Source organism: Cetorhinus maximus, chromosome 19 (assembly GCF_964194155.1).
Source record: "Cetorhinus maximus chromosome 19, sCetMax3.hap1.1, whole genome shotgun sequence".
NCBI classification, from domain to species: Eukaryota; Metazoa; Chordata; class Chondrichthyes; order Lamniformes; family Cetorhinidae; genus Cetorhinus; species Cetorhinus maximus.
Window position 1 is genome coordinate 92569090 of NC_135897.1, and position 23683 is coordinate 92592772.

Sequence of the window (23683 nt, forward strand, 5' to 3'; positions counted from 1 at the left end):
CCCTCAGGGGACAGAGGGGGCTATGGTTTAACATCCAATAAAAAGGCAGTACTTCCCCCTCAGGGCTGCGTTGGAGTGTCGGCCCAGATTTTTGTGCTCAATCCGGCTTCCACAACCTTCCGTCGCAGGGGCGGGACTGAAAGACAGATTGATGCAGCGATGGGCATACGCCAATAGAGAAGGAATATGGAGGGGCAGGGTGAGAATCAGAGTGGGAGGAGGCTCATGTGCAGTATGAACACCAGCATTCATCAGATGGGCCAAATGGCCTCTAGATTCCACATAAAAGCAGGAGTGTTCACCCAGTATTTTGACCAACGCCACTTCCAAAAAAAAGTTAAAAAAAAAAGTAGCTAAGAAAAAGAACTCAAAAAAAAAAACCAAGCAAATAATCATTCCTCTCACTGCTGAAGTTGGCCACCCACGTGACAGTCACTGACTCTCAATGAAAAAACATTGTGGAAAGCACTTCGGACAGGACATGATCAAACATGACAGCAACCTTTCCATTTTGGAGGTGCTTATTCCAATGAACCAGACAGTGATGAACATACAATGTGCTGGGTGGCTACACACACTGAAAAGATTGTAAGCTGACTTTGTTTTCCAATAGCACACTGTCATAACTGTTAGGCACCAAGTTGCTACACGTTTCCCACTGTCACACAGAGCTTTTTTTTATATCAGATTGCTGCTTACCTCACCAGCAGATTATTGCTTCATGATGCGAAGCATTAAAAGCCTCAAAGAGATGAAGGTGCTGACTCTGGGGTTTCTGTGATGCTCCCACTGAGTGCAGATCGCGAAAAAAAGAGACTTGTGTTCATATAGCACTTTTCACAACCTCTATTTACTATGTAGTCACTGTTGTAATGTAGGGAATGGGGCAGCCAATTTGCACACAGCAAGCTCCCACAACAGCAATGGGACAATGACCAGATCATCTGCTTTAATGATGTTGATTGAGGGATAAATATTGGCCCCAGGATAAGTCCCCTGTTCTACCAATAGTGGCCATAAAATCCTTCATCCCAAATGAGAGGGCAGGTAGGACATTTGGTTTAACATTTCATCAGAGAGTCTGCACCTCCGGCAGTACAGCACTCTCTCAGCACTTGCACAGAGAGTGTCAGCCTGGATGATAGGCTCAAGTGTCTGGAGTAGGACCTGAACCCACAACCTTCAGACCTATGAGGTAAGAATGCCATCTGCTGAGCCGCAGCTGATATCCTTTACAAATGCATTGACTCATGATTAGAACTCACATTAAATATAGCTTCATAGAATTCACCAAGCCTCCTTAGATAGCACCTTTCCAAATCCATCATCTCATCCAAATAGCTGATCTTCCAGAGCTGAGGTGAACAATTTATTAATTTGGAGGTTGGATTGCCATCTTGTGACTAACTCACTGGTGATCTATACTTACTTTGGGGGTCATCATGGTTCAGTGAGTTTGTGGGGAGAATAACGAACCTTAACCCAAAACGCACAGCACAGGATTGATTTCCTCCCCGCTCTGTGCTCAGTAAACAGCTCCGAGGGGGTGGCTGAGAAGGTGCTGGAGGACACATGAGGTAGGAGAGTCTGTTGTATGTGTGTGTGTATATAGTACACAGTTGTATGTGCATGGTGTAAACACATGTACATATATGGCCCACCTGTTTATATGGTACACGTCTCAGCATTTAGCTGGCAGTAAGGTACAGCCTATAGTGTGAGCAGAAGGGGGTGTTGGACCCGGTCGAAATAATGTGCTCCATGTGGGAAATCTGATGCACACCATGGAAAGGATCTGCATTTGTACAGCAACTGTAACGACCTTCAAGCATCCCAGAGTGTTTCACAACCAATGAGGTTACCTTTTTTCAAGTGTAGTCACTGTTGTAGTGTAGGGAATGTGACAGCCAGTTTGCGCACAGCAAGATCCCACAAACATTAACGCGATAATGACCAGGTCATGTATTTTCGGTGATGTTGTTTGAGGGATTTATTTTAAAAATGTATTTGTTAATTTGATGTGGCCAACGCTGGCTGATCCCTAGTTGCCCTTGAGAAGGTGGTGGTGAGCTGCCTTCTTGAACCGCTGCAGTCCATGTGGTGTAGGTACACCCACAGTGCTGTTAGGGAGGGAGTTCCAGGATTTTGAACCAGCGACAGTGTTAACAGCGGCGATATATTTCCAAGTCAGGATGGTGAGTGGCTTGGAGGGGAACTTCCAGGTGGTGGTGTTCCCATGTGCCTGCTCCCCTTGTCCTTCTAGGTGGTTGAGGCTGTGGGTTTGGACGTTGGTATTGATCAGGACACTCGGGAGGACTCCTCTGTTCTTCTTCAAAATAGTGTCTGGCATTTTTAACATTCCCTTAAGAGGGTAATGGGGGCCTCGGATTAACGTCTCAACTGAAAGGCAGATACCATGTACATACGGGATGAAATTGGCCTTATGCCAGTTGGGTGAAAAGGACTATAGTGAATCAGCAGCGATTGACTTCAATAGAAATGATTTGTGCCCAGTTTAAAATGATTCACTCTAGGGCCCGTTTGACACCCTGTAGAAAGGCCAGGATAAGATAAATGGCTTCCCTTATGGAGATGTAGTAAGACCTTGAGGAAAAATAATATTTTTGACCAATATCACTGCAGCAACAGGGATTCCTAGAATGGGGAAGCTCTGCAAATTACAGAATATGAGAAGTAACATTAGATAATTTGAGTATGTTCCTAAAAACAAAATTGGAGTGGCTAGAAAATAAACCTTTGTGGATTTCGTATCAGAGACAGAGCATCACTGTCTTTCAGAGGGTTCCCACGTCTGCACAGAGTGAGAAATGAGTAAGAGGCCACAATTAGAGGAGCAGAAGTCTTGAAGGGTTATGGGGCTGGCGGAGGTTACAGGGATTGGGAGGGTGAAACCATGGGCCGGGGGGGATTGGAACACAAGGATGAGAATGTTAAATTTGAGATGTCAGGTCGGGAGCAGTGAGCACAGTGGGGATGGGTGAATGGGAATCGGTGTGAGTTAGGATATGGGCAGCAGAGCTTTGAATGAGCTCAGATTTACGGAAGTTATAGATGGGAGGGCAGGAGATGGTCGAATGACGATACAAAATCCTGACTTGGACAGCAGATGGTGAAATTTGAATTTAATAAAAATCTGGAGTTAATGGTCTGATAATCACCATGAGAGGATTGTCGATTGTCCTAAATGGTTCACTAATGTCCTTTAGGGAAGGAAATCTGCTGTCCTTACCTGGTCTGGCCTGCATGTGTCTCCAGACCCACAGCAATGTGCTTGACTCTTTAATACCCCCTGAACACGGGCAATAAATGCTGGCGCTACCCCATGATGCCACCTCCCACGAACAAATTAAAAAAAATCCCTTTTGTCATTTCATCTCTCGCACTTTCGACCCTATCACAGACTTTCCCTCTTGTTCCTTCCACCCTCCCTCCCCTTTTCCCTCCTTCTGGGATTGCTTGAAACCTGTCACATCTCTAACTTTTCCCCAGTGCCTAAGAAAGGCCATCAACCTGAAACGTTAACTCTGTTCACCTCTCCACAGCCTGCCCTGCTGAGTATGTTTGCAGAATTGAATACCCCACCGTGATGCTTTAATTCAAAAAAAAATCGCACTTTACAAACGGTCATTTCCAACTTATATGTCACCACAAACTCCAGAAAAGTTTATTACTTACCCAAATTGATTACTTCTAGTTTTGCAATGTGTGTTTTTGAAATTCACTGTGGTTATGGCAGTGTACAAAACACACAGGATACATCAGCCCAGCCACTACTTCCTGGTTGAATTTTCAGTGTAATCTCTGCACTTATCAATCTTATTGTCCAATCATTACCTGCTAAATCACCAGTTGATGGGAGATTGAAGCCATGCCAATAATCCTGCCATCCGATACAGTCTTCATTACACGGAACATTAAATTTGATAACACCTCTCTTATTACATGGTAAGACTGCCAACGCAGTGGCATAGTGGTATTGTCACTAGACCAGTAGCTCAAGGTAATCCTCTGGGGGGGACCTGGGTTTGAACCCCACCACAGCAGATGGTGAAATTTGAATTCAATAACAACTTGGAATTAAAAATCTAACGATGACCATGAAAAGCATTGCCAACTGTTGTAAAAGCCTAAGATAAAAGCAAAATACTGCAGATGCTGGAAATCTAGAACCAAAACAAAAATACCTGGAAAAACTCAGCAGGTCTGACAGCATCTGCGGAGAGGGATACAGTTGACGTTTTAAGTCTGTATGACCTTTCATCGGAACTAAAAAATCTAGAAATGAGATAAAATATATTTCATCTCATTTCTATATTTTTTAGTTCTGATGAAAGGTCATACGGACTCAAAATGTCAACCGTATCCCTGTGGTAAAAACCTATCTGGTTCACCAATGTCCTTTATCTGCTGGTCTACATGTGACTCCAGACCCACAGTAATGGGGTTGAGTCTTAAAAAATGCCCTCTGCACAAGGGTAATAAATGCCAGCCTAGCCAGTGATGCCCACATCCCATGACTGAATAATAAAAGAACCTTTGCACTTCCAAAGCCATGAATTTGTCCCACAGTGAATGCTTCTTTGAACATTTATATATCACCATTAAGATGTCCCAGGGCACCTCAAAAGAGCATTATCAGAATTTGGCACCCAACCACAAAAGGAGATGTGCAGTACCAAGGGAGTGCTGCATTGCCAGAGGTGCTGTCTTTCAGATGAGACATTAAACAAAGGCTTCGCCTGCTCTCTCAGGTGGATGTAAAAGATTCCAAGGCCATTATTTCAGAGAAAAGGATGAAAATTCTCCTCAATGTCCTGATCAATATTTGTCCCCTATATCAATAATGATGAGTAAGTAGATTATCTGGTCACTATCACATTGCTGTTTGTGGGAGCTTGCTGTGCACAAATTAGTTACTACTTTTCCTAGTTTACAACAGTGAACAGACTGCAAAAAAAGTACTTCATTGGCTGTAAAGCACTTTGGGATGTCCTCGGGTTGTGAAAAGTGGTATAGAAATGCAAGTCTTTCTTTTGAATTAGGCCAGGTGAGCAAAAGCTTGAACCAAGAGGTAGGTTTTAAGGATGGTCTTTAAAGGGAGACAGGGGTAGAGAAGTGGAGAGGTGTAGGAAGGGAATTCCAGTGTTTTTGTCTTGGCAACCGAGGACCATGGCCACCAATATTGGAATGATGAAAAACAGGAATATGGTAAGAGGCCAGAATTATGGGTGTCCAGAGATCTCGGAGGAGATTGCAGAGTCAGGGTGGCGCGAGGTCATGGAGGAATTTGAAACCAAGGATGAGAATGTCAAAGACCAGGCATTGCAACACCTGGAGCCAATGTAAGGCAGCCAGCACAAGGAATAATAGTGAAACAGGACTTGTTGTGAGTAAGGATACATGCAGCAGAGTTTTGGAAGAGCTCATGGTTACAAGAGAACAACACTTTTAACCTGAAGTTGCCGACTCTTGTTTGGCGCAGGTCCACAGAGAGCAATAATGTCACCAGTGCTTAACCACAGTGGCTAATCTTCAGGTGAGCATCTTGGGCAATCATTGTTGTGAGGGACTGTGTACAGTATCGGTCACCTTATTTAAGGAAGGATGGAAATGTGTTAGAAGTAGTTCAGAGAAGGTTTACCAGACTAATACCAGGAATGGGTGGGTTGTCTTATGAGGAAAGGCCGGACAGGTTAGGCTTATATCCACTGGAGTTTAGAAGAGTAAGAGGTGACTTGATTGAAACATATCAGATCCTGAGGGGCCTTGACAGGGTGGATGTGGAGAGGATGTTTCCTCTTGTGGGGGAATCTAGAACTAGAGGTCACTGCTTAAAAATAAGGGGTCACCCATTTAAGATGGAGATGAGGCGAAATCTTTTCTCTGAGAGGGTCGTGAGTCTTTGGAACTCCCTTCCTGAAAAGGCGGTGGAAGCAGAGTCTTTGAATATTTTTAAGGCAGTGGTGGATAGATTCCTTGGTCAGCAAGGGGGTGAAAGGTTATCGGCGGCAGGCGGGATGCAGATTTGAGATGACCATCAGATCAGCCGTGATCTTACTAATTGGCAGAGCATGCTCGAGGGGCTGAATGGCCTATTCCTGCATCTTGTTCGTACGTTGGTATGTCCAGTATGGGAGGCCTTACAGTCAGGAGCCAATCCCCCGCCCCCAACCACATGCTTTCGGGTTGGGTGGTCGGGGGAGGGGTGGGCTGCACCGGTAACAACCAAAGTATAAGAACTCTGCCTGAAATATCCCATCTTCCTTCACGAAACAAATTCCAATGTCCTCAATAACACCCAGGCTGAGCTGGGTCACTCTGGAACAGCTGGGATGAACTCAGGGTCTTTATTACAGGCCTTGCCAAGTTGCAGCCTCAGTGAATTTACCAATCTGAACGGGCGTATAAGAGGACGTGTCAACTGGAGAGGAAGGGGCATATTTAGATCAGGGAAGTTTTGGACTCATTCCGGGAAGCCAAAACATTTTGCCACGATAAGCGAATCATTTTGTTGATCACCTTCTCAGTGAATGTCTGTTGGCAGTACTGTGTCAGCCAGTGAGGTGTAGTCACAGTGAGGCAAAGCCTATTTACTCATTGATCAGAGTCAAAACTACAGCAACATCTCCCGATAAGAGCAGGGTGATTTCTCCAGAAAAATGCAGTAAGTGGAGGATAGTTAAATGCTAACTGTAAACAGTGCTGTTTCCAGGGGTAATTGATAATAAGGGTAATTTTTAAAAAATTCATTCATGGGATGTGGGCTTCGCTGGCTGGGCCAGCATTTATTGCCTATCCCTAGTTGCCCTTGAGAAGGTGATGGTGAGCTGCCTTCTTGAACCGCTGCAGTCCATGTGGTGTAGGTACACCCAATGTGCTGTTAGGGAGGGAGTTCCAGGATTTTGACCCAGTGACAGTGAAGGAACGGGGATATATTTCCAAGTCAGGATGGTGAGTGACTTGGAGGGGAACTTCCAGGTGGTGGTGTTCCCATCTATCTGCTGCCCTTGTCCTCCTAGATGGTCGTGGCCGTGGGTTTGGAAGGTGCTGTTGAAGGAGCCTTGGTGAGTTCCTGCAGTGCATCTTCTAGATGGTACACACACTGCTGCTACTGTGCGTCGCTGGTGAAGGGAGTGAATGTTTGTGGATGTGGTGCCAATCACCTCCATTCTGGCCGCGAATAATGCTGTTACTATACCCAACCAGCGTACAGTCATGAAAATGACTTGAAAATGAAGGATAAAAACATATAATTGCACAAGGATGAGTGCCATGTCAGAAGATTGGACAGAATATAAAAAACAGCAAAGAAAGACTATTATGTCACAGCTGATAGTAAAGGCTGAGTTGCTCAAATTCCAGAGGGAAACTTAAAACAACTGTCATAACCCATTTTTGCAATTTGTTTGTTTCGAGATGCAGGCTTTGAATTCAGTAGTAATAAGACCACCAAGTCTTAAGAGGTTTTTATAAAACTAATTTAAACATTTATTAATATAAGAAAGATTGTAAACACATACATATATCTACAAAATTACTGCTAGAATAACTACAAAAATCCCCCAATTAATCTAACTCTCAGTTACACCCCCATTAAGGCAACAGTAAATCTCATAGGCCTGAATCTTCTGGTTGGCGTGCTGGGGTGGGTCCTGCTCGCCAATGCATAAAATGACGCGCGGTGACGTCGGGCGTGCGTCCCGATGACACCGCGCGCCAGTCAGATCTTCAGTTTGGCAGGTGCGTACCGGAGTCAGCTGTGCGCCCGCCGAATTGTCAAAGGCCGATTAAAGCCATTTAAAATCTAATTGAAACAATTAACAGGGCTGCCCGTCCAACCTTAAGGTCGGGCGGGGGGGCAGGCGAAGAGCCCAGGCGGCCTTCGCATTTTTCACGGAACCTCATCCACGGGCGGGATGAGATTTCATGAAGGTTTTTAAACTTTAATAAATTTTAAAAGTACAATTCATAGGCATGTCCCCGCTCATGTGACACTGTCGCATGAGGGCATGTGTCTGAATAAATTTTTGAAATCTTTTATTCGCTTTTTGATAACGAAATTAAACTCCCTGTGGCAGCTCGGTGCCTCAGGGAGATTCCTGCGCTCTTTCACATGCGTGCGCAGACCCCCCCGCCCGCACAGGGAGCGCTCAACGCTTCCGGGTGTGCGCGTCATGCTGGGTGGGCCTCAATTGGCCCACCCATGTAAGACGGCGGCGCGCAACCAATCGCGGGCAGCGACCGGCTATGCACCCGCCCACACCCACTCCCGCTCATTCTCCCCATAGATTTAAAGAGACACCTGGTTGAGCACACCCTGGACTGTCACATTCAAAATGAGTTTCTTTCAGCCCTGGGCCCTTGCAGGTGGATTTGAGGTTTACAGGCTGGAGGCTTCTCACACTTGATGGATCTGAAAATGCCTCTGCCTTACCCACAATCTCCTTTCTCCTTGATGCATAGCTTTCTCTTTGAATGTAAATTTTTCATTGTATCACTCGCTTTCAATTTTACCTCGTCTAAAATTAACGTCCTTTGATTCCAACAATTTTATTAGTAAGCGGCAAGGTTTCATCCATTCTTTTGAATGCTTTATTTAAAAATGCAAATTGCCCTCTTGACACCTATGGGCTGAATTTCCACCCCACCCCCCACCCCCACACCCCCCCCCCCCCCCACCACCCCTCGTCAGGCTAGCGTGAACCCGATCAGGTCCGCGCTGAATTGGCCAGCCCAGCGTGACACTCGCCCGGAAGCACCGAGCGTTCCCTGTGCGGGCGGGGAGGGGGGAGGATTCCCTGAGCCTCGGCCTGCGCTCTTTCACGCATGTGCCTCTGTGCCTCAGGGAGATCAGTGTAAGATTTTAAAATTTAAATAAAGGGGGAAAAAAAACCTTTCAAAACATGTCCCCTCATGTCACATGAGCTGGGGCATGTCAACAAATACTTTTAAAATAATTTTTATTGAATTTTAAAACACGTCATGAAACCTCGACCCGCCCGTGGGTGAGGTTTCATGATAAATGCGAAGGCCGCCTGGGCTATTCCCCGACCTGCCAACCTTAAGGTTGGACGGGCACCTCATTTGACTGTTTTAATTGGTTTAATAGGCGTGCAGCCGGCTGAGCTGAAAATCTAAATGATGCGCGGTGACATTAGGACACCAGCCCGACATCACCGTGTGTCATTTTACATGTCGGTGAGTGGGCCCCACCCCACTCGCCAACCGGAAAGTTCTTCCCTATGTTTCTAAACTTCCCCATGTTTATCTAATTAACCATTTCAAACCTACTTCTTACTATACATCAAAGCCTTGAGACCAGCTGGCTTTAATCCAATTAAGACATACACAGACACATATTTCGGCACCACTAAGCTCTGTTTTTAAAAAATAAGTCCCAATAACATTATCGACATTAATCTCTTCATGACAAACACTAATAGGTTAATAATGAGGGAAAAATTAAAGTATGAGAGAAAGCTAGCTAGAAATATAAAAACAACTGGTAAAAGTTTCTTTAGATATTTAAAAAGGAAGAGTTAACCAAGTGAGTATTGGTCCTATAGGAAGTGTGTCTGGGGAATTAATCATGGAAAATAAGTAGAAGACAGATGAATTGAACAGGTATTTTGCATCACTCTTCACCATAGAGGATACGAGTAACATCCCAGAAACACCTATAAATCTGGATTTGGAAGGAAGGGAGGAACTCAAAAAAACTGCGATCACCGGGGAAGTGGTACTGAGCAAATTGTTGGAGCTGCGGGCTGAAAGTCCTTGGGTCCTGTTGGACTTTATCCTAAGATCTTGAATGAAGTGGCTAGTGAGATAGTTGATGAAAGCATAAAAGCATAAAAGCAAAATAATGCAGATGCTGAAAATCTGAAACGGAAACAAAAATAGCTGGAAAAACTCAGCAGGTCTGACAGCATCTGTGGAGAGGAAGACAGAGTTAATGTTTTGAGTCGTTATTACCTGAGGCAAGGGCAAACTGGCATAGGGTAAGTAAGGTCAAGTGGTTAAATGTGTGGCTCAAAGATTGGTGTGCGAGATGGTTGATGTGCTGGTTTTAATTTTCCAATATTTCCTGGATTCAGGGAAGGTTCCATTAGATTGGAAAATAGTGAATGTAAATCCTTTATTCAAAAAGGGAGGGAGACAGAAAGCAGGAAACTACAGGCCAGTTAGCTTAACATCTGTCATAGAGAAAATATTAGAAGGTATTATTAAAGACATTGTGGAAGGGCACTAAGATAAATTCAAGGCAATCAGCCAGAATAAACATGGTGTTGTGGAGGGAAATCATGTTTAATCAATTTATTGGAGTGCTTTGAAGAAGTAAAATGTGCTGTGGATAAAGGGAAACCGGTGGATGTACTGTACTTAGATTCCAGAAGGCATTTGATAAGGTGCCACATCAAAGGTTATTGTGAAAAATAAAAGCTCAATGGTGTAGGGAGTAGTGTATTGGCATGGATAGAAGATTGGCTAGCTAACAGGAAACAGAGAGTAGGCATAAATGGGACATTTTCTGGTTGGCAAGATGTAACGAGTGGTGTGCCACAGGGATCAGTGCTGGGGCCTCAACTTTTTGCAATTTATATAAATGACTTGGATGAGGGGACCAAAGGAATGGTTGCTAAATTTGCTGATGACAACAGTTACAAGGCTCTTGCAAGCTGTGTGGATGAGAGCGGGGACTGGAGGGAGGATGAGTGAACTGACCACAGCACCATGGTATAGGGAGCCATTCAAGTGGGGGGAGGAAATGGGAATGTAGTAGTGGTAGGGGACAGTATAATTAGGGGGATGGATACTGTTCTCTGCAGCCATGAGCGTGAGTCCCGAAGGCTGTGTTGCCTGCCTGGTGCCAGGGTTAAGGACATCTCCTCAGGGCTGGAGAGGAACCTGGAGAGGGAGGGGAGGGATCCAGTTGTTGTCGTCCACGTTGTTACCAACGACATTGATAGGACTAGAAAGGAGGTTCTGCTGAAAGAATTTGAACAGTTAGGAGCTAAATTTATAAGCAGAACCTCCAAAGTAATAATCTCGGGATTATTACCTGAGGCATGGACAAACTGGTTTAGGGTAAATAAAGTCAAGGGGTTAAATGCGTCGCTCAAAGATTGGTGTGGGAGGAATGGGTTTCAGCTTTTAAAAAAATTCTAAACTGTGTTTTGCCATTTAATTATTTGATCTCCCTGTTTTAGTAATGGATCTAGAATTAACATTAGTCACCTTTATTCTTTGACTTGGTTGCAAAACAGAGCACCACATAAAAAAAAACAAGTTCTGGACATACAGTTCACTAAATTTGAGAATTACAGCCTAATTACAGCTAATATTTCTCCACCTCTTTAGGTAAAAGTCAAAGCTGAGAATGGGTTTCAGTTCATGGGGCACTGGCACCAGTACTGGGGCAGAAGGGAGCTGCTCCAGTGGGATGGGCTTCACCTGAACCGTGCTGGGACCAGTGTCCTGGCGAATTGAATAACTAGGGATGTAGAGAGGGCTTTAAACTAAATAGAGCGGGGAAGGGCTCTGGAGAGGGGATACGTAGGCTAACAAAGCAAAAGGATATGGTAGCATTGCAGGGCAGCTATTTAGGTAATAATACCCAGAGTGTGACAGGAAGGGACAGAGTGTAGGAACATAAAAAAACAGCAGAAAATAGGGTCAAAGGGGGAAAAAAATTGTTAAAGGCAAAATTAATGGCTCTTTATTTAAATGCACATAGTATTTGGAACAAAATAAATGAATTAACGGCATAAGTAGCGGTTAATGAGTATGATCTTAAAGCCATTACAGAGACATGGTTGCAAAGAGAGCAAATCTGGGAACTAAATATTCAGGGGTATATGACTTTTTTCAAGAACAGGCAGGAAGGAAAGGGTGGTGGGGTAGCCCATGGTGTTGGGGGTAGTATATTAGCATGGATGGAGGACTGGCTAACTAATAGAAGACAGAGGGGAGAATGTTCTCCCCGTTGTGGGGGTTGGGGGGGGGTGGTTTTGGACGGGAGCGGGCGCAGGTGGGCATGCAGCTGATTGCTGCCCGCGATTGGCTGGGCGCTGCCACTTTACACGGGCGGGCCAATGAAGGCCCGCCCAGCGTGACACGCACCTGGAAGCACTGAGTGCCCCCTGTGCGGGTGAGGGGAGGAGGCTGAGTTGGGGCCTGCACTCTTTGGCGCAAGTGCGCATGTGTGCGAAATAGCCCAGAAATTTCCCTGAGGCACGGAGCTGCCTCAGGGAGGTTAGTTTGATTTTTATAATTTTAATAAAGAAAATAATTTTTTTTAAGACATGTCCCCTCATGTGACAGTGCCACATGAGCTGGGACATGTCAATGGACTGTAATAAAAACTTTCATTCAATTTATAAACACTTCATGAAACCTCATCCCGCCCGTGGTTGAGGTTTCATGATAAATGCGAAGGCCGCCTGGGCTCTTCGCCTGCCCTCCCACCGACCTTAAGGTTGGACGGGCAGCTTTGATAATTATTTTAATTGATATTTAAATGGCCTTAATAGGCCTTTGACAGTTCGGCGGGCGTGCAGCTGACTCTGTGGTGCACATCCGTAGAATTGAAGATCTGAATGACGCGCGGTGAGGTGAGGACACTCACCCGACATCACCGCGTGTCATTTTACGCATCGGTGAGCAGGCCCCTCCCCCGCTCACCGACCGGGAAATTCTGGCCAGAGAGTTGGGATAAGGGGGGATCTTTTCAGGATGGCAGCCTGCCTGTAACTAGTGGAGTGCCACAGGGATCAGTGCTGGGGCCACAATTATTTACAATATGTATTAATGACTTGGATGAGGGAAGTGAATGTACCATTGGCAAGTTTGCGGATGACAAAAAAATAGGTGGGAAGGCAAGTGGTGAGGATGACACAATCTACAGAGGGATATGGACAGGTTAAGTGAGTGGGCTAAAACGTGGCAGATGGAATATAATGTGGGAAAATATGAGGTTATGCACTTTGGCAGCAAGAATAGGGGAGCTGAATATTATTTAAATGGAGAAAGACTGAAGAAAGCTGCAGCACAGAGGGATTTGGGGGTCTTTGTGCATGAATCACAAAAAGCTAGCATACAAGTTCAGCAGATAATAGGTAAGGCAAATGGAATGTTGGCCTTTATTACAAAGGGAGTGGAGTATAAAAATAGGGAAGTCTTGCTAAAACTATACAAGTTAGACCACACCTAGAATACTGTGAACAGTTTTGGTCCCCTTATCTAAGGAAAGATATACTGGCATTGGAGGCAGTCCAGGGAAGATTCACTAGGTTGATCCCGGGTATGGAGGGATTTTCTTATGAGGAGAGGTTGAGTAGGTTGGGCCTGTACTCATTGGAGTTTAGAAGAATGAGAGGCGACCTTATTGAAACGTATAAGAATCTTAGGGAGCTTGACAGGGTAGATGCTGAGAGTTTGTTTTCCCTTTTGGGAGAGTCTAGGACCAGAGGGCATAATCTCAGTGTAAGGGGTCACTCATTTAAAACAGAGATGAGGAGGAATTTCTTTTCTCAGACAGTAGTGAACCTGTGGAATTCTTTACCCGCAGAGGGCTGTAGAGGCTGGGTCGTTAAGTATATTTAAGGCTGAGATAGACAGATTTTTAATCAGTAAGGGAATCAAGGGTTATGGGGAAAAGGCAGGAAAGTGGACTTGAAGATCATCAGATCAGCCATGATCTCACTGAATGGTGGAACAGACTCGATGGGTCAAATGGCCCACTCCTGCTCCTACGTCTTATAGTCTTATAACACACAGACAGATAGGAAAAGTAATTGTGAACCGAACATAAGGAGGCTAAAAGCAATGTAGATAGGTTAGGTGAGTGGGCAAAGATCTGCCAAATGGAGTATAATGTGGGTAAATGTGAAATTGTCCATTTTGTCAGGAAGAATAAAAAAGAAGCTTATTATCTAAACGGTGAAAGATTGCAGAGCTCTGAGATTCAGAGGGACCTGGGTGTCCTAGTGCATGAATTGCAAAAGGTTAGTATGCAGGTACAGAAGATAGTTAGGAAAGCTAATGGAATGTTATCATTTATTGCGGGGGGAATTGAATACAAGAGTAGGGAGGTCGTGCTTCAGTTGTACAGGGCACTGGTGAGACTGCATCTGGAGTACTGTGCATAACATTGGTCTCCTTAACTAAGGAAGGATGTAAATGCATTGGAAGTAGTTCAGAGAAGGTTTACTAGAGTAAAATCTGGAATGGTGGATTGTCTTATGAGGAAAGGCTGGACTGGTTAGGCTTGTATCCACTGGAATTTAGGGGTGACTTAACTGAAACCTTTAAGATCCTGGGGGTCTTGACAGAGAGGATGTGGAGAGGATGTTTCCTCTTGTGGGAGAATCTAGAACCAGGGATCACTGTTTAAAAATAAGGGGTCACTCATTTCAAACAGAGATGTGGAGAATGTTTTTCTCTCAGAGGGTTGTGATCCTTTGGAACTCTCTGCCTCAAAAGGTGGTGGAAGAAGAGTCTTTGAATATTTTTAAGGCGGAGCTAGATAGATTCTTGATTAACAAGGGGGTGAAAGGTCATCGGGGGTAGGCAGGAATGTGTGGTTGAGGTTACATTCAGATCAGCCATGATCTTATTGAATGCTAGAGCAGGCTCGAGGGGCCGAGTGGCCTACTCCTGCTCCTAATCCTTATGGGCAGGATCTTCCAGTCAGCGAGCGGGGGCAGGGCCCACTGTCCGATGAGTAAAATGACGTGGGATGAAGTCGTGTTGAGCTCCCGATGTCACCCCGCATCATTTCCATTTTCAGGTCCGCAGGGGCACAGCCAAGTCAGCTACGCGCCCGCCGACCTGTCAACGGCCTATTGGGGCCATTGAAAAAATAATTAAAGGTCGTTTATGGACCTGCCCATCCAGCCTTAAGGTCGGCGGACAGACCGGGAGCCCTGGCGGGCTTTGGAAAAAGCATCAAACCTCATCCACGGGCGGGATGAGGTTTCATGAAGGGTATTTAAATCTTTAAGAAAGGTTTCAATAAAACTTATGGACATGTCCCAACTCATGTGACAGTGTCACACGAGGGGACAGGGCAGGGAAAATTTTTAAACATGTTTAATAAAAGTTTTAAATTGGAGTTGATCTCCCTGAGGCAACACTTAGCCTCAGGGAGATCTGTGCGTACGTGTGAAAGAGCGCACTCCTGTCAGAGGGAGTCACCCCCCCCGCCCGCACAGGGAGTGCACAGCACTTCCTGATAGACGTCATGCTGGGTGGGCCTTAATTGGCCCGCCCACGTAAAATGGTGGCGTGCCCCCGATTGGGGGCACCGATTGGAGGTATGCCCGCCCGTACCCGCTCCTACATTCCCCCCCCCACAACGGTGGGGGGGGTGGAATCTTTCCCTGTGATCAAGGCATTAGTGAAGCAGACAGATTTTTACAACAATCATGGTCACCATTACTGAGACTAGCTTTCACTGGATCGAATTTAAATTCCACCAGCTGTCAGGGTGGGGTTTGAACCCATGTCCCCAGTTCATTGACCTAAGATTTCCAAAGACTAGGCCAATAAAATTACCACGACAGCACCATCTCCCCATCCACAGCAACTTGGCTGACCCTTAAACTGTCCTCTGAAATGGCCAAACAAGCCACTCAGCTCAAGGACAATTTGGGATGGGTAACAATTCCTGAACAAAAACAGAATTACCTGGAAAAACTCAGCAGGTCTGGCAGCATCGGTGGAGAAGAAAACAGTTGACGTTTCGAGTCCTCACGACCCTTCGGCAGAACTGAAGTATAGTTAGGAGAGGGGTGAAATATAAGCTGGTCTAAGGTGGAGGGCGGGGGGAGAGAGAAGTTGAGGGTGGGGTGGTTGTAGGGACAAGCAAGCAGTGATAGGAGCAGATAATCAAAAGATGTCACAGACAAAAGGATCAAAGAGGTGTTGAAGGTGCTGATATTATCTAAGAAAAGTGCTAATTAAGAATGGATGGCAGGACACTCAAGGTACAGCTCTAGTGGGGGTGGGGTGGACAGACTAACAAAGTATTAGTTGTAGATTTAAAAATAATGGAAAAAGGTGGGAAAAGAAGAATCTATATAAATTATTGAAAAAAAAAGGGGGAGGGGGAAGAAACGGGGTGGGGATGGGGGGAGGGGGAGTTTAAGATCTAAAGTTGTTGAATTCAATATTCAGCCCGGAAGGCTGTAAAGTGCCTAGTCGGAAGGTGAGGTGCTGTTCCTCCAGTTTGCGTTGGGCTTCACTGGAACAATGCAGCAAGCCAAGGACAGACATGTGGGCAAGAGAACAGGGTGGAGTGTTAAAATGGCAAGCGACAGGGAGGTTTGGGTCTTTCTTGCGGACAGACCGCAGGTGTTCTGCAAAGCGGTCGCCCAGTTTGCGTTTGGTCTCTCCAATGTAGAGGAGACCGCATTGGGAGCAGCGAATGCAGTAGACTAAGTTAGGGGAAATGCAAGTGAAATGCTGCTTCACTTGAAAAGAGTGTTTGGGCCCTTGGACGGTGAGGAGAGAGGAAGTGAAGGGGCAGGTGTTGCAACAATTCCTGACCTTGCCGGCCACACCCACACCCATGAAAGAATAAAGAAATGAAGGTCCTCCTTTTCTGTTTCTCCCCAGTGTTTACATTTGTTTCCTGAGGTGTGTAGACAAGGATTGGCCGCTGTATAGTCAAGTGAGCTTGACCAGTACATTGCACTGCCTCAGGAGAACTTCCTCAGAGTCGTTCCAAAGCTTGTTAGCCTTTTAATAGACTCTCACGGAAGTCTAGACATTGACTCATTTGCATGCAGTCAATTTGGAAGCTTAGTTAGAGCAAGAAGGGGAAACAACAGATTGGATGAGATAATTGTTCAACAGCTGGTTTTCAAATCCTCCCTGTTGCTGCCTGCTCTGTGCTCAGCATTGCCAGTTCTCGTTGGCCATGTTTCAAGAGGTACTACCACATGACCTCCTGCTTCCTGGTGCCCCACCCCCCACACTGCCAAATTTGGTCACTTGACACAATAATCCTGGAAGTGTCCCACAGCCAATCAGGAAGCAAATGGTTGGATGATTCTTGATTGTCAGTCAAAGCAGCCTCTACTTCCATCTTCCATATTTTTATTAGCAATGAACAGAAGTATTCAAAGAAAGTGAAAACACACAGATTTTTTTCATGCTTCAATGATGTTTTCTCCTTGGTGACATATTTGGCCCTGATATGAGCTTCACGCCATCTATTTGCTCCATCACTAAGACCACCCATTGCCACCTTCATAAAATCATCCAACTCCACCCCTGCCCCACCCCATCTGCTGCTGAAGCTCACATCGATGCCTTTGTTACCTCCAGACTTGACTATTCTAACAGGGTCCTGGCCAGCCTCCCACACTCTTCCCTCTGAAAACTTCAAGTTATTCAAAACCCTGTTGCCCATGTTCTAACTCGCACATCCCACTATCACCCCTGTGCTCGCTGACCCACATTGGCTCCTTGTTGAACAACACCTCAATTTTAAAGTTCTCATCCTTGTTTTCAAATCCCTCCATGACCTCACGCCCCCCCCAGCTCCGTAATCTGCTCCAACCCCCCGACCTTCCGAGATCTCTGCGCTCCTCTAAACCAGGCCTCTTGTGAATTCCCAATTTTAATCGCTCCACCATTGGCGGCTGTGCCTTTGGCTGCCTGGACCCTAAGCTCTGGAGTTCCCTCCTTAAACCTATCTGCCTCTCCACCACTCTCTGCACCTTTACGACACTGTGTAAAATCCACCCCTTTGTGGCTCGGTGCCAAATTTTCCTTTGTAACATTCCTGTGGAGCACCTTGAAATGTTTTACCAAGTTAAGGGTTCTGTATGAGTGCAAGTTGTTGATTTTGCTTTCCCTTTGTTTCCAGGACAGCCGCCTTGTGTCTGAGTGGTAGTGCGCACAATGGCAGACCAATTCCAAAGCTCCTTTCAGCGAACATCCGCACTTAAAGGTGTGGCCACAGACATCAGCCAATTGATGGATAAGCTTGACACTAATGAGCTCCGTCTGGAAGAAGAGGAGGTGGACTATGATACGAGCAATGATGCGAAAGAGCCCAGTGAGCATGGTTTTCATTGAAAGTACAGGGAGCACCCAACACCTGAAAGCACTGTCCTCCCTCACTATGTACCCAATTACAATAGAGTCACACAGCACCAACAGAGGCCATTCAGCTTATTGTGTCTTTGAAAGAGCTATATAATTAATCCCAGTCTCCAGCCCTTTCCCCACATCCCTGCAAATCTTTCCGGTGGCACATTCCCAAATCAGAACAACTTGCTGTACAAATAAAAAACTCTCCTCATCTCCCCTCTGGTTCTTTTGCCAATTATCTGAAATCTGTGTCCCTCATCCCTGTTACCATTCTCGTAAATGTCCCCTGCACCCCCGCCAAGGCCTTGCCGTCCTCCCTAAAGCTTCAGCTTTATAATACTTCAGATGAGGCCTAGCCAGTGAGATATAGATGTTTAGAATAACTGAACTGCAATTGTTTCAGAAATTCTCAATTGCAGCGATGTTCTGATGAAGCAACAGTGCATCCTTAATGCACTGTTAAGCCTTGTGGCTTAACGCTAAGCTCCCATCAGTCAGATGGCTTTGCAGAAAAGAGAAGGCTGAGAGGGGAATGACCTGATGGAGGACTTAAAACTTCTGAAAGAGGGTTGATAGCCAGTCCTGAAGATGTTTCCACTTGTGGGCAGAGCAGAACGAGGGGCCAGAAACATAAGCTAGTAATCAATAAATCCAAAAGGAATTCAGGTGACACTTTACCCAGAGAGCGGTGAGAATGTGGAATTTGCTACCACAGAGATTGGTTGAAGCAAAGAGTATAAATGCGTTGAAGGGGAAGTTAGTTAAACACATGAGGAAGAAAAGACTAGAAGGATATGCTGATGGGGTGAACGTACGAACACACATACAAACTTAAGAATTAGGAGCAGGAGTAGGCCCCTCAGCCCCTCTGCTCCGCCATTCAATAAGATCATGGCTGACCTGAGTGTAACCTCAGCCACACATACCTGCCTACCCCCGATAACCTTTCACCCCCTTGTTAATCAAGAATCTATCTAGCTCTGCCTTAAAAGTTTTCAAAGACTCTGCTTCCACCGCCTTTTGAGGAAGAGAGTTCCAAAGACTTACGACCTTCTGAGAGAAAAAAATTCTCCTCATCTCTGTCTTAAATGAGCAACCCATTATTTCTAAGCTGTGATCCCTAGTTTTAGATTCTCACACAAGAGGAAACATCCTCTCCACATCCACCCTGCCAAGACCGCTCACGATCTTAAAGGTTTCAATCAAGTTGCCTCTTACTCTTCTTAACTCCAGTGGATACAAGCCTAACCTGTCCAACCTTTCCTCACAAGACAGCTCACCCATTCCTGGTATTAGTCAAGTAAAGCTTCTCTGAACTGCTTCTAACGCATTTACATTTTTCCTTAAATAATGAGACAAATACTGTACACAATACTCCAGATGTGGTCTCACCAGTAACTGAAGCATAACCTCCCTACTTTTGCATTCAATTCCCCTCATAATAAATGATAACACTCAATTAGCTTTCCTAATTACCTGCTGTACCTGCATACTAACCTTTTGTGATTCATGCACTAGGACACCCAGATCTCTCTGAATCTCAGAGCTCTGCAATCTCTCACCATTTAAATAATATGCTTCTTTTTTATTCTTCCTGCCAAAATGGTCAATTTCATATTTGGCCACATTATGCTCCATTTGCCAGATCTTTTCCCACTCGCTTGCCCTATCCATGAGGTGGAGTATGGTGGAGGAGGATGCTCATTAGGACCATAAATGCTGGCACAGGCCAGTTAAACTGATTGGCCTCTTTCTGTGCTGTCGATTCTCTCGATAATTGTGGATATAACGACCTTTCGACAATGACTGTGCAGGCCCACACATTATAAATGGTCAGTTGAGTGAAGTGTCCCAGCTCGACTTTGAAATAGTGGCTGTGGGATCTTTTATATCCACCTGAGAGAGCAGACAGGAGTTCAATCTAACATCTCATCCAAAAGACTCTGAGTGTAGTGTTACACTGGGGGTGTTATCTGGTGATTTGATTGAGCTTTTAGGATTTTTGAAAGGAATTGGTAAGGAGTCTGGGACAGGGGGACTGAAGCTTAACATCAGAGCTAGGCCAAACAGGAAAGAAATTAGGAAACACATCTTCACACAAAGTGTGGTGGAAGTGGGGAACTCTCCTCCATGAAAAGCAGTCAATGCTGTGTTTCAACTGATAATTTCATTGAGTTTGATTTTTGGTAGCTAATGATGGTGTTAAGGGATATGGAGCCAAGGCAGGTGGATAGAGTTAATATACTGATCAGTCATTATATGGCAGGACTGTCATGAGGGGCTGAATGGCCTCCTTCTGTCCCTATATTCCTATTCCTATTACATGCTGAAGTCTCAGAGGGAAGAGTGCTGCCTGCTGAGCTAGGGCTGGCAAAGGACAGCAAAATGCAGATTATCTTCCGTAGGATGTTGAAACTGAGTGCATTTTGCTGGCATGGATATGATGGGCTGAATGGCCACCTTCTGTCTTGTAAATATTCTATCTTCCAATGTTTTATGTTTCAGGTGGCTCTCAGATCCCATTCTCAGCCATTTACAAGACCAAGTCTTTCAAGGAACCTCAGATCCAGGTGTACCTCCCTGGAGAACCTATCAAAGCCCATGTGGTAGAGGTGGAGCGATTCACCTCCACATCAAAGGTGAGGGTCTCAGTACTAGGAACCAAACCATAGCTTTGCTTCTGTCGCTACTAACCCACGCACAAATTTTATTTTAGATTTGCTCATGGGATGTGGGCTTCACTGGCTAGGCCAGCATTTATTGGCCATCCCTAATTACCCTTGAGAAGGTGGTGGTGAGTTACCTTCTTGAGCCGCTGCAGTCCCTGTGGTGTAGGTGCACCCACAGTGCTGTTAGGGAGGGAGTTCCAGGATTTTGATCCAGTGACAGTGAAGGAACGGCCGATATATTTCCAAGTCAGGATGGCGAGTGACTTGGAGGGGAACTTCCAGGTGGTGGTGTTCCCATCTATCTGCTGCCCTTATCCTTCTAGGTGGTGGAGGTTGCAGGTTTGGAAGGTGCCGTCTAAGGAGGCTTGGTGAGTTGTTGCAGTGCATCTTGTAGATGGTACACACTGTTCCCACTGGGTGTCAGTGGTGGAGGGAGTGAATGTTTAACATGGTGGGTGGGGTGCCAATCAAGTGGGCTGCTTTGTCCTGGATGGTTTGAGCTTCTTGAGTGTTGTGGGAGCTGCACTCATCCAGGCAACTGGGGAGTATTCCATCACACTCCTGACTTGTGCCTTGTAGATGGTGGACAGGTTGCTGGGTAAAACAGTCCAGACTACAGCTACGTCTGTGGCAATGAGGGTTTCCAACCCTCCAGGTTCATCCTGGAGTCTCTAGGAATTAAAGGCTAATATTCTAGGACACCCCTGTGAACAAAAGTCTGGGGGAAAATAGTCCATGCATCAAAAAATTGTGTCTTTACAAAAAAAAAATTTCTTAAAACATTATTATTTATTAGTTTGAAAAGTATCAGATCTGGGCAAAGGCTAGTTGGAGGTCACATGACAAAACCTTCAAGAATATGTCCAATTAGAGTTGGTATCCATCGTGGCCTCTTCAATATTGGTTTCCACAGATATAAATGTGTCAGCTGTAGGTCACTGGATGGCACTTGTGCCTCTGAAGGTGAAAGGTCAATGTTCCACTCCGGAGAATTGGAATCGCAGAATGATCATTTAGCCCATCATCCCCGCGTTAGTTCTGAGCTATCTAAATAATGCCGCTCGCCTGCTGTCACCCATAGCCTTTTAAATATTTATTCAATTCCTTTTCGAAAGTTCCTATTGAATCTGCTTCCACCGCTCTTTCAGGCAGCGCCTTCCAGATCACAACAACTCACCACATTAAAAATGTCTCCTCGTCTTCCCTCTAGATACTTTATCAACCTGCTTAAATCTGTGCCCTCTGGTTACCAACTCCTCCCACAAATAGAAACAATTTCTCCTTATTTACTCTTATCAAAATCCCTCATGATTTTGAACAGCTCAATTATTTCGCCCCTTAACATTCTCTGCTGTAAGGGGAGCAACCCCAGCTTCCGCAGTCCCTCCACATAACTGAAGTCCCTCGTCCCTGGGACCATTCTAGTAAATCTCCTCCGCACCCTCTCCAAGGCCCTTCCTAAAGTGTGAATTTAAAGTCCGGAATTTGAAACAGAATACTCCAGCAGAGCTTTAATCAGTGTTTTATAAAAGTTTAACACAACTTCCCTGCTCACGCCCTCTGATGCCTCTATTTATAAAGTCCAGAATCCCATATGCTTTTTTAAGTTAACCCGCCCTGTCACCTTCAAAGATCTCTGCATACGTACAGCAGGCCTCTCGCTTCCTACACTCCCTTTAATATTGTACTATTTGGTCTATGTTGCCTCCCGTTCTTCTTACCTAAAATGTATCACTTCACAATTCTGTGTTAAATTGCATCGCCATGTGTCTGCCTATTTTACCAGTTTGTCCTCTTGAAGCCTGTTACTAGCCTCCTTATTGTTTCTACATTCGGAGTTTTGTGCCATCTGCAAACTTTAAAATTCTGCCCTTTATACACAGTCAAGGTCATTAATATATATCAGAAAGAGCAGCGATCCTAACACTGACTCTGGGGAACACCACTGCATACCAAAAAAAATCAACCATGACACTCTGCTTTCCCTCCCTGAGCCAGTTTTGTACCCATGCAGCCATTGCTACTTTAACCCTGCTAACAAGTGTGCTTTAATTAGATGCCTTTTGTATGTCCATATGTACAACATCAATCACACGACTTTCATTAACCCTCTGCGTTACTACAATAAAGAACTCAATCAAGTTAAATACAATCAAATCAAATACAATTTCCTTTTTACAAATCATGCTGCTTTCACTTATGAATCCATATTTTTACGAATGCCAATTAATATCGTCTCAATGCTTCCCCACCATTGACATTCAGCTGACTGGCCTATTGCGGGTTCATCGCTGGGTTTATCCCACTGCTTTTTTTGACCAGATGTGTAACATTTGCAACCTTCCAGTCCTTTGGTACCACCCTGTTGAGAATTGGGAGATTGTGGCCTAGAACCACTACAATTTCCATTCTTATTCCGCTCACCTTTCCAGGATACATGGTGACCTATCTACCTTCAGCACATGAGCCAGGCTGACAGTGCCAGTGAAATGCTAAGGGAGTGCTGCACCATCAGAGGTGCTTATTTTTGGATGAATCATTAAAACTGACCCTATCTACACTGTCACTCTGCACTTGACCGGAGTGTGGGGCAGTGAACAGTCATGCTGCTTGGCACCTCTTTGCTCTTCCCATTCCCTGTATATTTCAGAGCTGCCACTATTACACACCGTCTAACTTCTGTTTTATTTTCTTACCCATTCGCATCACCAGGTCCCAAGCCCCAACATCTACACCATCCAGCTGAAACATGGAGAGTTCACCTGGCATGTCAAGAGGAAATTCAAGCATTTTCAGGAACTTCACAGGGAACTTCTCCGATATAAAGCCTTACTGCGCCTGCCAATCCCAACACGCAGGTAACCTTCAACCTGGAGTGCACCAATGGG

General features: G+C 45.2%; 1 protein-coding gene across 4 annotated transcripts in view; it reads left to right on the top strand.

Annotated features, from left to right (window-relative positions):
* Nucleotides 1–23683, top strand: part of LOC144694039 (phospholipase D1-like) — a 124982-nt gene that overhangs the window by 18703 nt on the left and 82596 nt on the right. For all 4 annotated transcript variants that reach the window (XM_078564389.1, XM_078564391.1, XM_078564390.1 and 1 more), the window contains exons 2-4: nucleotides 17900–18091; nucleotides 20632–20765; nucleotides 23508–23653. In XM_078564389.1, coding sequence (XP_078420515.1) covers nucleotides 17935–18091; nucleotides 20632–20765; nucleotides 23508–23653 — 437 coding nt within the window. In that variant the 5' untranslated portion in view covers nucleotides 17900–17934. The remainder of the gene's footprint in view (nucleotides 1–17899; nucleotides 18092–20631; nucleotides 20766–23507; nucleotides 23654–23683) is intronic.